The sequence below is a fragment of the Peromyscus californicus genome, unplaced genomic scaffold, assembly GCF_007827085.1.
Source record: "Peromyscus californicus insignis strain IS unplaced genomic scaffold, ASM782708v3 Scaffold_3__1_contigs__length_106647218, whole genome shotgun sequence".
Lineage (NCBI taxonomy): Eukaryota > Metazoa > Chordata > Mammalia > Rodentia > Cricetidae > Peromyscus > Peromyscus californicus.
Genome location: NW_026294551.1, coordinates 24,612,790 through 24,627,200, shown reverse-complemented (window position 1 = coordinate 24,627,200; position 14,411 = coordinate 24,612,790). Strand labels below are relative to the sequence as shown.

At 41.8% G+C, this 14,411-nt stretch overlaps 1 protein-coding gene across 4 annotated transcripts in view; it reads right to left on the bottom strand.

Moving 5' to 3' along the window:
- Nucleotides 1-14,411, bottom strand: part of Fbxl20 (F-box and leucine rich repeat protein 20) — a 76,491-nt gene that overhangs the window by 35,885 nt on the left and 26,195 nt on the right. For all 4 annotated transcript variants that reach the window (XM_052758982.1, XM_052758983.1, XM_052758986.1 and 1 more), the window contains exons 2-3: nt 14,260-14,321; nt 1,288-1,342 (exon numbers count right to left, since the gene is read on the bottom strand). In XM_052758982.1, coding sequence (XP_052614942.1) covers nt 1,288-1,342; nt 14,260-14,321 — 117 coding nt within the window. The remainder of the gene's footprint in view (nt 1-1,287; nt 1,343-14,259; nt 14,322-14,411) is intronic.

The window sequence follows — 14,411 nt, the reverse complement described above, 5'->3', positions numbered from 1 at the left end:
TGTTTTGTTCTGTCTTCTAAATAGCTAGCCATGAAAGTAACAAATAAAATTTAAAAAACCACATGTTTAAGAGATTCTTGAACTAAATATATCTCTGATTGTGTGCTAGTCCTTGCCAGGTTCTTCAGGGAGCAGGAAGCATGCAGAACTCAGCCTAAAATTAGGAATGACAGGTTCCTCCCTAGAGTCTGCATTAAAAAACAAAACAAAACAAGAAAACCTCAAAGTGTTGGCAGTGTGGCTCAGTGTTAGGTCTAGCCCAGTGTACGCCAGCAGTGCAAGAGCAAACACCTCCCTCCCAACACAACCCTCAATTACTGAGATCAGCAGATGCCAATGCACCAATGGTACGGATTTAATGACATTTGGCACGGTTCTCTCCCTTCCTTAAACGAAATCCACAATTAAAGCTCACTTGTGAACAGCCCTGGATGATGATTTCTGCTCACATGGAGTCAGAAAGGGAAATGTGCTCACTTGTAAGAATTGCATTTAAAGACCGAACAGTTCCTGGGACAGTAACTACAAAGGACTCACCACACCGCCGACCGTTTCCAAAATGGCAGACGTGCAGACATAAGTACAGCTTTTCGGATGGAGAAATTACTTTAAGATTACCATAAAGGACCTTTCCACATGGAGGTTTTTGGGGTTTCGTATCCAGTGGCAGCAGGAGTGGTACCTGTGTCGCCTGACACACAAGTGGTACTTCGTGGGATCTCCGTGAGTGCTGGTCTACTCTAACTTTTCCCTCCTCGACTGCCATTTTTTTTTCCCCCAGAGACAGGGTTTCTCTGTGTAGTTTTTGGTGCCTGTCCTGGATCTCGCTCTGTAGCCCAGGCTGGCCTCGAACTCACAGAGATCCACCTGGCTCTGCCTCCCGAGTGCTGGGAATAAAGGCATGCACCGCCACCACTACCCAGGAAAGACTATGTGAAGATAACAAGAATTAGATGCTCAAGAGTCTTTAAAACATCCATATGTGTGTCTATGTGCTGGTGTAAAACGAACTACAAAACCAGCAAAATATGATTTTGTTATATAATTTGTTGAGTCAAGCTTAGTTAATTAGCTGAGTCAATGCTTTCAACATAAAGTACCCCTTGTTTATAGTATGTAAATGTTAGGAACAGTACACAAAACAGAATCCATCCTAGAACCATATGGGATGGATGGCGTACTTGGAGTAAAATATCATCTCTCTGTAAAATACAAGTAGCACCTAAAATACCAGAGGCTGTCCACCTCAGAGCCAGGAAAAGGTCCTTCTAATGTCAACCATCTTACCCTGGAGACCTGAGCACAGCGACACAAGGTAACAACGTCCAGGAAAGAAAATATCCTAAAGAAGAGAAGAGAGGGAACAAACTTGTATCATTTCTCTTATATTCTGTCTCATACATTTTCTCTCCTGCCCATCCCCATTATGTTGATCAGGATGACCCTGAACGTGTGATCCTCCTGCCAAAGCCTCTGGAGTGCTAGGCTTACAGGTATACAAATACCACATCTAGTTTTTGTTTTTTTAATTAAAAAGTTGTAGTGTACAAAGTAACAGGTTTCATTGTATTTTATGAATATTATTGTACACTGCTCATAGTCATGCCTCTAGTCTGCTCTTTTGTCCTCCTTCCCCATCTTGCTAGTCCCCTTTCCACCCTCAAACAGCTGCTTAAGAAAATTCTCATGGATTTAACCTACAATAATGCACATACAATATCATACACACATGAACACCTCCATCATCCAGAGGCAGAAGTTCTTTCAAACAAATACAAATATACCCTGAGCAAAATGCAAAAATAACTCTGTCCACATTGAATGACATGGCAGCTGAGGGCGAGCCCCTAACCTACCTATATAGTGTATAGTTCAAGAGCATTAAACATCGGTTCTCATCATGCAACATCTTGTCAAACTGTTAACTTTTTATTAGACAATGACTCTCCATTATTTCTCTCTCCGCCTCGACAAGCACCATTCTACTTTCTCTCTGGGCAAAGTACTTGCTCTGATTTCATTTGTAAGGTCGAATACTCATTCATTTTACATGAATACTGTATTCTATACATCCATCCACAGTTACTTGTATTACTTTCTCCAACTGGTTATTATGAATTCTGTTCCTACGTACACAAATACCTGTTTGAGTCCCTGATTTCAATTATTTCAGGTACATACTCAGGAGTTGAATTTCTGGACCGGTGTTTAATTGTTTTGCACAATTCTGATTCTGTTATGTATCAGTTGTACCATTTTAAACACCTATACCAGTGCAAAAATAGTCCAATTAATTGTTTCATCGTGGTTAACATTTATTATTTCTTGTTTTTTTTAACAGCCACACTAATGGCTATGAAATAAGAACTGGTATCTCTTTGTGGTTGGTGTCTTGAGGCAGACTCTCACTCTGTAGACCAGGGTGGCTTCAAACTCAGGACACTTCTGCCTTGGCTTCCCAGGTACTTCAAGTCACAAGCCAAGCTCTGGAATTTCCGGAGGTGCAAGGCCATCTGCACATTTCCTCTGGAAAACTGCCCATTTAAGTCCTGTAGTCATTTTAAAACCAGGTAGTTTGTGGGTTCTGTGGTTGCACTGTGAAGTTCTTTGTGCATTCAAGACTACAGCCCTTCACTCTACACGTTAAGCATTTTCTTCCATTCTCAGGGTTGCCTTATTATTGCTGGAACGACTTCCAATGTGCAGAAAAAGTTACATAGTTTTCTTTCACTTCCTTAGTTTGTGATGTCATATTCAAGGAATCATTGTCAGGTACAATGTTATGAAGCCTTCCCCCTTGTTTTATTCTAAAATTTTTATAATTTTATGTCTTATGCTTAGTTTTTTGGGGGGAGGGGTGTCTATTGGGGTAGACACTGGATATGGTATAAAGTAAGAATCTAACTTCATTTTGTGTGTGTGCTGCTGGGACCAAACACAGGGCCTTGAGCAAGCTTCCCACAAGTCACCATTGAACTACATTTATATTCTCCGGTTCAATTTCATCCTTTTGCATGTGGATAATGTTTTCCCAAGGGACCTCTGTCAGAAATCATTGGAAGAGAATGTGTGTATGTGTTGGGAAGTGTGTTTCTGATTCCCTTTTCCACTGGACTTCTTTTAGTATTTTCTGTTCTGCTGCCAACTTTGTTTTCTTGTTCTTTCTTTTGTAGGACAAGGTTTCACTATATAGCTGGAGCTATTTACTACTTTCTGAGACAGGGTCTCACTCTGTATCCCTAGCAGGCTTGAATTTGTGATTTTTCTACCTCAGCCTTCCAAGTGTGGGATACACACCTGAATTACTAGGCTCATCTTGGATTTCTGATACATTTTTCTTTGTTCCACATAAGAGGCTGACAACTGAGTTAGAAGGATCAGAACAACAGGGTGAGTAAACATACCACTCTATATCCTGCAATGTCAGCAAAATACATGAACAGAAGCCCAGAAAACAACGATGATGGGGTAATCCAACGAAAACAGGTGCCACCAGGCCTGGGTGCTTAAAGTGATTGTCCTGCATGCTCAGGGACCTGAGTTTGATCCCCAGAAACACATACACACGCTTTCCCACTAGCCCCTGAAGAGAGTCGAGGATAAAGAACACAAAGTGTAAGCAGCAACAGCAGGCTGGCCTCAAACTGGTGGGCCACTCTCCTGCCTCTGTCTCCTGACGGGGATTATAGGTGTACACCTGGTTGTCTCATGTATTTGTCATCATTTTCCTGAGACATGGTCTCACTATGTCACCCTGGCTGGCCTCCAACTCACCCAGATCTGACTACCTCTGCCATCCAAGTGTTGGGATTAAAAATGTGTGCCTCCATCTCCAGCTCACATGTTTTATTTCATATGTATTTTATTTTCCGAGTATGATTGTTTTACCTGAATTAATGTATATGTACATCCTATATTGCCTGGTCCGTACAGGCATCAGAAGAAAGCAAGATATCCTCTGGAACTGAAGTTCTGGGTAGCTGGGAGCTACAATATGGGTGCTGGGAATCAAACCTGGATCCACTGCTAAGCCATATCTCCAGCCCACCTCATGTGTAGTTTTTTATCTTTTTTAGGGAGAAGGGAGGTTGAGACAGGGTCTTTCCAAGTAGCCCTGGCTATCCCAGTACTCTCTCTATAGACCAAGGTGGTCTTGAAATCACAGAGACAGGACAGTCTTTGCCTCCTGTGTTGGGATTAAAGATGTATACCAGCCATGTGATCTTGTTATCTAGATACTTTCAGTACCAGTATTTGAACCACAATGATATTCAGTTTACACCTGGTAGCCTCACAGAGGACATTAAATTCTTCAGCGTACGCTGTATTTCAGACCTCCCTCGCTGCACTAAATACCTGATGATCACGATTTCCTAACAGTTACTTGGCTGTGCTGTTGCTTAGACCATTGTGAGGTGGTGTGTAACATGAGGGGAACATGTGGTAGCCAGCAGAGAGAGAGAGGCATGAAGTGGCCAGGATTCCAACACTGTCCCCTCAAGGGTACTCCCAATAACCTGATGTCCTGCCACTAGTGTTCTCCCATCTCCTAACAGAGCCACAGACTAAGGACCAAGGCTTCAACACATGGGCCTTTGGAAGACATTCAAGATCTAAACTATAGCAACAACTAACAACTTCATTAACTATATTACAAAGTTGAACTGTCTAGAAAGTAGTTCTACTGCTCTAAATTGAAGCAGAAGGGGCTGAGAGATGGCTCGGGGGTTAAGAGCACGTGTTCTTCCTGAGGACCTGGGTTCAACTCCCAGCACCCACATGGTGACTCATAACTATCTTTAACTCCAATTCCAGGGGATCTGCTGAAAACATCAGACATGTACAAGGTGAACATACATACATAAAGGCAAAGCACACATTTAAAAAAAAAAACTTAAAAAAAAAAAAAGAGCACTGGTTTGATTCTCAGCACCCATGTGACAGCTCACAACCACCTGTGACTCCAGTCCCAGGGGATGAAGTGCCCTCTTCTGGCCTCTGTAATCACTGCACACCTGTACACAGACATAAATGCAGACAAAACACCTATAACCCATAAAGTAAAATAATGTGCTGCAGGGTCCTAATGACAAGTCTCTCTGATCTTGTTGGGCAATTAGCAGTCCCATTTTCTATGCAAAAGCCTTCACAACCAAGCTCTGTGGAAAAGAAATGGCAGCCACTGTGGATGTGTTGGGACGTAAAATTTTTCTTTTTACACTTACAGGTTCATTATAATGATGCTCACAAAGAACAAAATGAGCAGATCAAAGGCTATAGAACAGGAGAGAAGCAGTGCTCCCGTGCCCTTTCCAGGAGCTCTTTCTCAGACTGATCACAGATTCAATTATCAGGAAAGCCCCTGGGATTTTTTTTCCCCTTGAGGAAATAGAAAATAAGATGAGCAGCTGGGTGTGGTCTTGCACACCTGTGATCTCAGCACTGGGAAGGTAAGTGGATCTCTGAGTGTGAGGCCAGCTTGGTCTACATACTGAGTTCTAGGAGTGCCACAGCTATACAGTGGGATCATGTCTCAAAAAAAAAAAAAAGTAGGATAGTGTTTTACTGAGGTAAAGGCACAGTTATCAGAATTCTTATTTTCCAATAAAAATGATAAATCTATTACTTTTCACCTGAAAAAAAGAAAATGACCTTTGATCCCCAACTAAAACTAGGACTATTTCCAGTCCTGGCATCTCAGACTGTCTGTACCTCCAGTTTGAGGGGATCCGATACCCTCTTCTAGCTTCTGCAGGCACAAGATATGCACATGTACACACATGCATGTAAAAAAGAACAACACCCAAGCCGGGCGGCGGTGGTGGCACACGCCTTTAATCCCAGCACTCGGGAGGCAGAGCCAGGTGGATCTCTGTGAGTTCAAGGCCGGCCTGGGCTACCAAGTTAGTTCCAGGAAAGGCGCAAAGCTACATAGAGAAACCCTGTCTCAAAAAACCAAAAAAAAAAAACCAAAAAAAAAAAAAAAAAAAAAGAACACCACCCAAATACATAAAATAAAAAATTAGAAGGCAGAGGCAGATGGACTTAAGGAGGTTTTGGTTTTGTGTTTTTGAGACAAGGTCTCTCTACATAGTCCTAGCTGTCCTGATACTCACTATGTAGACCAGATTGGTTCAAACTCACAGAGATCCACCTGCCTCTGCCTCCCAAGTACTGGACTAAAGGCATGCACAACCAACTCTATGAGATTGAGGCCATCTTGGTCTACATCTTGAGTTCCAGGCCAGCCAAGGCTACGTAGTGAAATTATATCTCAAAAACAAGCAAACAAAAAACCAAACAAGCAAAGAAAAAATTTATACTCTATGACCGCATAAGAAATAAAAGTTTACGTCTGTTCTAAAACACACATAGAAATTTAGACCGTAAACCTGGTATGGCAGTTGATCTTAGCACTCATGAGGCTAAGTCAGAGCCACATTGGTAAAACTGTTTCTCAAAACACCAAACAACAACAAGTATATAGGTAGTCAGCTCATGAAGTGGATAGATAGTGCTTTCATCAGGAGATAAGGTCCTCATAAAAGAGTGGACGTGCTGGGCAGTGGTGGCACACATGTTTAATCCCAGAACTAGGGAGGCAGAGGCAAGTGGATCTCTGAGTCCGAAGCCAGCCTAATCTACTGAGCGAGTGAGTTCTATGACAGCCAAAGATACACAAGAGAAACCCTGTTTGGAAGAAAAAAAAAATGGCTACCCTTGTCTGTCTGACTGTTACAATGTATCGAGGTCACCACCAGCGGCCCTTGTCTGATTGTTACAATATATTGAAAAGGTCATCAGCAGCAGCCCCTCTTCTGTCTGATTGTTACAATGTATTGAGAAGGTCATCACCAGCGGCCCCTCTTCTGTGATTGTTACAATGTATTGAGAAGGTCATCACCAGCGGCCCCTCTTCTGTCTGATTGTTACAATGTATTGAGAAGGTCATCACCAGCGGCCCCTCTTCTGTCTGATTGTTACAATGTATTGAGAAGGTCATCACCAGCGGCCCCTCTTCTGTCTGATTGTTACAATGTATTGAGAAGGTCATCAGCAGCAGCCCCTCTTCTGTCTGATTGGTACAATGTATTGAGAAGGTCATCACCAGCGGCCCCTCTTCTGTCTGATTGTTACAATGTATTGAGAAGGTCATCACCAGCGGCCCCTCTTCTGTCTGATTGTTACAATGTATTGAGAAGGTCATCACCAGCGGCCCCTCTTCTGTCTGATTGTTACAATGTATTGAAAAGGTCATCACCAGTGGCACTTGGTCTGTCTTTAGATAGCAATACCTTGATCTTGGACTTCCCAGTCTCCAAAACTCTTGAGAAACAAACCTCTATTCATTATATATTTTGTCTAGGCCCAGATATTGTCATGCCAACACATGTCTTTGTGCCATCCGAAACCCATCAAAAGGCTGGCTGAGAGAAATTACACTTAGGAGAACCCTAACTGAAGAAGACTCCTGGCTCCTTTCCGTGTACTACATTCTGTGGTGGCACTCTGATTCGCCAGCATCCACTTTGTTCTAGTCTGAGTCAGCTATAGTGACTAGTTCAGGATTAGGCTAATTGGGCTAAGATCTGAGAAAAGACTTTACTAGGGATCAATATTAACTACCTTTGTACCCAGAGCGAACAAGGAAAGACAGTGATCCGGTATTTGCTGGCAGCCATTATGTACCTGTAAGGAAAAGCAGCTTTGGAGCCAGAATGAGGCTAGTTACCACAGAATATAGGAAGAAATTTGCTTAAAACTTTGCAGGTCCCTAAACCAATCAACTTAATAGCCTGGTTTATTTTTGTATATTACTTTACATGAGATAATCTCAATATTGTTTAGCTGAAGTTGGAAGTGTTAATTATTGGCAGTTGAAAACAGCTTTAGGTCAAATGAACTATCAGAAGCTTGAATGTTTTAGATGCTAGTGTTGTCTTAACTGCTGTATAGGATGCTACAAGGTGTCATAAAAATCTGTGATTAAATTTGCTTACAGAATATCATCTGGTAGCTAAGCAGTAGTAAAGGCCCTTGCCAATCATCCTGATGACTTGACCTCAATGCCCAGAATTCACATGGAAGACCCAAGAAACCAATGCCCAGTTTAGTCCTTAGACTTCCACACACACATTGAGGCACACAGTTATCTGCAAAGCCAAACCTCACTATCTTCCAGACATTCCAAGGTACTACTTCCTCCTCCCAGCCTCAGGAACTACCACTCTGTGTTCTTCCTCCATGGATTTGATTACTCAGGACATTTCCTATTATGGGAATAGAGTAACAAGGTCTTTGTGTCTGACTTCTTTCAATTAGCATGTTTTAAAACATACATACAGGTTATAGAGCATATGCATAATTCATCCTTTAAGGTAAAGTAATAATCCAGTGTATGGACATACTGTATTGTTTACTCTTCAGTTTATAAACAATTGAGTTATTTATACTTTTTAACTATTATTAGTAATGCTGCTATAACCATTTCAATTCATTATATTTATGTATTTATTTGGAGGGTCAGGGGGCCCCAGGGATCAAATACAGGTCTTCAAGATTAGTGGCAAATGCCTTTACTCACTTAGCCATCCTACCAGTTCTCATTCCAATTATTATTATTATTATTATTATTATTATTATTATTATTATTCTAACTATAAAAGTGACAATGCTAATTATATAATATTTCTAAATTTAGCTTTTTGAGAACTGCCGAGCTGTTTTTTTTCCATAGTTGCTGTACTAGTTTTACATCCCTACCATCAATTTATAAGGATCAATTTTTCCTCCTTCCCTACATGTTCATAAAACCAGTTTTTTGTTTGTTTGCTTATCTGTAAATAGGTTCTCCCTATTTAGTTTAGGCTGGCCTCAAACTCATGATCTGGTCTCAGACTCCTGGATGCTGGGATTACAGGAGAGTGAAGGCATCACCATGTCCAGCAAAAAAGATGAGCTTGGGTTCCATACTGTAATTTTTCTGTAAGTTTGAAAGTAATCAAGAAAATTTATCTTATTCATTTTTTTTTTTTCAGACAGAGCATCACTATGTAGCTCTGGCTGTCCTTGAACTCAGAATTGCTGGCTTTTGCTTCCTAAGTGCTGGGATTACAGGTGTGCATCACCACACTCTGCCTAACCTATTCATCCCAGTGACTCATGCCTAGGATTATACTCTAATGAAATAATTAACAAGACTTTAGAAGACTTTAAAGAAGAAGAAAAAAAAATCACTTAGCTGTGTTACTATAACAAATGGGGCAAAACTAAAACCTGACAGCCAGGAACTGATTGTAAAAACTGTAGTAAGGCCACAAAAAAAAGACAAAGTAATACTCCTGGCTGTTAGGTTATTCCATTAAAAAGACACTGTCTTTATAAAGTCAGAAACAAGACAGGAATCACCTTCATTCACTATGACTTGAACATTCTACCTAAAATAATGACAAAGCTAGAGATGGTGGCGCACACCTTTAATCCCAGCACTCTCAAGGCAGAGGCAGGCAGATCTCTGTGAGTTCGAGGCCAGCCTGGTCCACAAAGTGAGTTTCAGGATAGCCAGAGCTGTTACACAGAGAAACCCTGTCTTGAAAACCCAAAATAATGATGATAATGTAAACTTACAAATGACAGGTATTTTTTCATAGGTAACATAACAATGTAGACAATGTATGTAACAACTCAAGTTATCCAGATTTATGATAAACTAAGCATGGTGGCTTAGCCTATAATCTCAGCACTTGGGAGATTGAAGCAAGAAGGTTGTGCCAGTCTATGCTAAAGGGTCAGATCTTGTTATCACAAAAACAAAAACAGGCTGGCATAGGCCTATAGTCCCAGCACATGGGAGGTGGAAGTACAGAGGGAAAGCCTGCACAGTGAGACCCTTTCTCAAAACCAGCAAAACCAATCAAAGAAACACAGAAAACCACTCCCTGTGATAAAAGATACATAAAAAGCAATAATAAAAACAAACAAACTCACTTAAAAATTACAGCAGTAGGGTATGGTGGTGCTTGCCTTTTATCTCAGTACTTAGGAGGCAGAGGCAGTTGGATCTGTGACTTTTGAGGCTAGCCTTGTCTACATAGTATATTCCAGGACAGCCAGGGCTACACAGAGACCCTGTCTCAAAACCAATAAACAAAAAGCACCAGAAGCAAATCACCTCCCTAATGATATAATAAAGACCACTGGACTGGGGCTGTAGCTCACTGAAGAGTGCTTGTCTAAGCATGGTTAAAGCCTCAGGTTTGATTCTTAGTACTGAGCAAGAGGAGCAGAGATCTGGATCTTTGTTTGTGCAGCGCTGGCTGGCCTGGAACTTGCTAAGGCCCATGCCTGCCTGCAACTGAGGCATCTGTTGAGGTGGACCTATACTTTCTCATCCTACCTGCCAGCTCTTCCCCACTCCTTCCTTTCTTCATGAAGACTGAGACAGAAGCGGAAGGTAAGTGATACGCTGAGCTCACAACTCGGGTGACCATCTTCTGGCCTTAAATCCTCTGCACAAAAATATTAGTTTTAGAAGCCTTTTTAAATCTTTTATTTATTGTGAGTGTGGTGGTGGTGGTGGCTGATGGTGTGTGTTTGTGTAGAGGTCAGAGAATAACTTGGTAATCCACTCTCTCTTTCTACTTTCCATGGGTTCTGGAGATCAAACTCAGGTCATCAGGGTACTGTAGTAAGTGCTGAGCTATCTTATTGATCTAAGGATGAGAAACTTTTAAACAGTTCATTAGGAGGATCATGCTTGCCAAATGTGGTGGCTCAGCCTCTCTAATCCCTGGCCTGTGGGGGCAGAGTTTCAAGTCAGTCAGGATTATGACCATGATTCAAAAAAAAAAAAAGCCTTTCATGCTCTGACTGATATTGTTCATTATAAAATAAGAAAATGGGGGTTGGAGATTTAGCTCAGTGGTAGAGTGCTTGCCTATCAAGCACAAGGCCCCGCCCCCAAAGAAAGACAAAAATAATAAAACAAGAAAATGTTCAACCTCAGATTAAATTTTATTTTAATTTCATGCTTTGACAAAGAGTCTTTGGCCCAGGCTGGTCTTGAATTTACTATGTAGCCAAGAATAGCCTTTAATTCCTGATCCTTCGGCCTCCATCTCCCAGGTGTCAAGGCACTCACCTCAGACTGATGTTGTTGTTGTTGTTGTTTTAGACAAGGTTTCTCTATATAGCCCTGGCTGTCCTGGAACTAGCTCTGTAGACCAGGATGGCCTTGAACTCACAGAGATCCACCTGCCTCTGCCTCCAGAGTGCTGGGATTAAAGGCGAGCTCCACCATGTCTGGCTTCAGACTGATTTCTAATGGTTCCATGTCAATTATGTCTAATATTCTACAACAAAGTGACTGAAAGTCGCATGCAGCTCAGAGGACAACAGAGACAGACAGTTATACTCAGACCTCCATATCTGTGGAGGATTGTGTCTAGGGTACCTTAACACATCACACAATACCACAATCCACATGTGATCATGTCCCTTCTAAAAAGGAGAATGACATAAAATTTTAAGGTTTTTTATGACTTTTACCCTGAAGATGAATTATCCTGGGGGTGGGAGGTGAGTTTAGAGATCTAAAATCTGAAAGAAAATGCAGATAACCACAAACAGTGAAAAGAAAGATCCAGAACATACACAGGAACACACATTCTCTGCAAACTTGACTGACTTCTGAAGCCTGTGTGCAAAGGCTCTACTCCACGTAGCTAAGGCCACGTGCAGGAGACCACTGCTGCAATGGGCACAAGTGAAGCCCGGGAAGACCTCAGAGCCCGAGTCTGGTCTCTCGCTCACTGTGATGCTGTCTCAAATGATAAACGGGGGCTAGGAGTCAGGGGTGACGGCACACGCCTTTAATCCTGGCACTCAGGAGGCAGAATCAGGGAGTTTCATTAGTTCAAAAATAGCCTGGTCCAAATGGATGGAACTAGAAAATATCATCCTGAGTGAGGTAACCCAAACCCAGAAGGACAAACATGATATGTACTCACTCATAAGTGGATTCTAGATATAAAGCAAAGAACAATCAGACTGCAACCCACAGAACCAGGGAGGCTACATAGCAGGGGGAAACCTAGGATGCCTGTGGCTTATAATAAGTTTAGATTTTACTCAATTACTGGGCAAGCCTCAGTGAAACATTTCACTATTAGGATAAGAATTTATACTGTATCGGGCTGGAGAGATGGCTCAGAGGTTAAGAGCACTGACTGCTCTTCCAGAGGTCCTGAGTTCAACTCCCAGCAACCACATGGTGGCTCACAACCATCTGTAATGAGATCTGGTGCCCTCTTCTGGTCATATATGCTGTATACAAAATAAATAAATCTTAAAAAAAAAAAAAGAATTTATACTGTATCAACCTGATAATAGAAAATAAATAAAAATGAAAGATAAGCAAATAAATAAGGCAAATCTTTAAAAAAAGAAGGAAAAATAGCCTGGTCTACACAGTGAGTTCCAGATCAGCTAGGGCTACAGAGTAAGACCATGACTAAAAAAAAGGATTAAGAAACAGCTGTCTTTGCTGGCTATGGTGGTGGCAGTGATGCACGCCTTTAATCCCAGCACTTGGGAGGCAGAAGCAGGTTGATCTCTGAGTTCAAGGCCAGCCTGGTTCCTGGTTCGCAGAGCTAGTTCCAAGACAGCCAGGGTTACACAGTAAAACACTGTCTCAAAAAAATAAATAAACAAAAAAGAAACCACTGTCTTTGAGCACAATAATTTGTTAAATCTCCAAAAGAAAATATATTTTCCTTCTCAGTTATGATATAAATGAATACAGAATATTCTGATTAAATACCCAACTGATACCCAAGGGGATCAGTAAATAACTCCCCAAATGCCAATTTCTTCCTAGGTAATTCTTTGTTTTGTTTTGTTTTTTCAAGACAGGGCTTCTCTGTGTTGTTTTGGTGCCTGTCCTGGATCTCACTCTATAGACCAGGCTGGCCTTGAACTCACAGAGATCCGCCTGCCTCTGCCTCCCAAGTGCTGGGATTAAAGGCGTGTGCCACCACCGCCCGGCTCTAGGTAATTCTTAAGTCAGACATCTCTAAACTGGAGGCTGAATTTTGTGTCACAGATAGTGCTACAATGTAGTTTCTACAAGATTAAAAAAAAAAAAAAAAGCACTGTAAAAATCCTAATCCTAAATGTGGTCTAAGGAAGAGAAGAATTGTTTTTACTCTTTTTTTTTTTTTTTTTTTTTTTTTTTTTTTTTTTTTTTTTGGTTTTTCGAGACAGGGTTTCTCTGTGTAGCTTTGCGCCTTTCCTGGGACTCACTTGGTAGCCCAGGCTGGCCTCGAACTCACAGAGATCCGCCTGGCTCTGCCTCCCGAGTGCTGGGATTAAAGGCGTGCGCCACCACCGCCCGGCTGTTTTTACTCTTAAAACAAGGAGCCAGGCCTAGTGGTGCATGCCTTTACACCCAGCAGTTAAGAAGCAGAGGTAAGAGTATCTCTGACTTCCAGGCCAGCCTTGTCTATATAGCAAGATTCCAGGCCAGCCTGGACTACATGGTGAGACCCTTTCTCAAAGGGAAAAAAAAAAGTAGCCAGGTGGTGGTGGTGGTGGCGGTGGCGGCGGCGGCGGCGGCGGCGGCGGCGGTGGCAGCGCACGCCTTTAATCCCAGCACTAGAAGTCAGAGGCAGTGGATCTCTGAGTTCAAGGCCAGTCTGGTCTACAGAGCAAGTTCCAGGACAGCCAGGGCTACACAGAGAAACCCTGTCTCTCAAGGAATAGGGATGTGGTGGTGGGATATAAGTCTGTTCCACAGAAAGTATACAAAGATGCTTTTTAAACAAGGAGCAATGTTCTTCATGGAGCCCCCGGTACAGGTGACATTTTAATACAAACATGATAGAGAAGGGATATGGTATGGTCTGGACTTTCTCTTCAAAGAACTGAAAAATTTCTACCTATCTTCCAATACGGCAAAGGCAATGTCAAGTTACAAATTCATATGCAAGTCTAAGCTGAAACACTGTTAACAACTTTTTAAAATTGTTACAATAAATTTAAAATTCCAGATAAGACAGACCAAGCAGGTATAGCTTGTGAGCTGGCCTCAGCATAATCCCGTGAAGGCTATGAATGAAGCCTAACATCTGTAGATGACAATGTCAAAAAGTTGGTCCCTCCTGACAAACACTGGCAACAGAAAACTAGCAACAAGTTTATACTTCACATATAAACACGATGTACACCAAAAACTGAAACAGAATTAGGGCTCGGACTTACCTTAGGAGGAGTTCTTTGGGAAGTTTTTTATTGATTACAGCTTCATCACTGTTTGAGAACATCTGTAAAAAAAAAAAAACAAAAAAAACACCAAAAAACCCATTAACATTTTATCAGTTAGGAGGCAACATCCCCAGGAGAAAGGTTAAAAG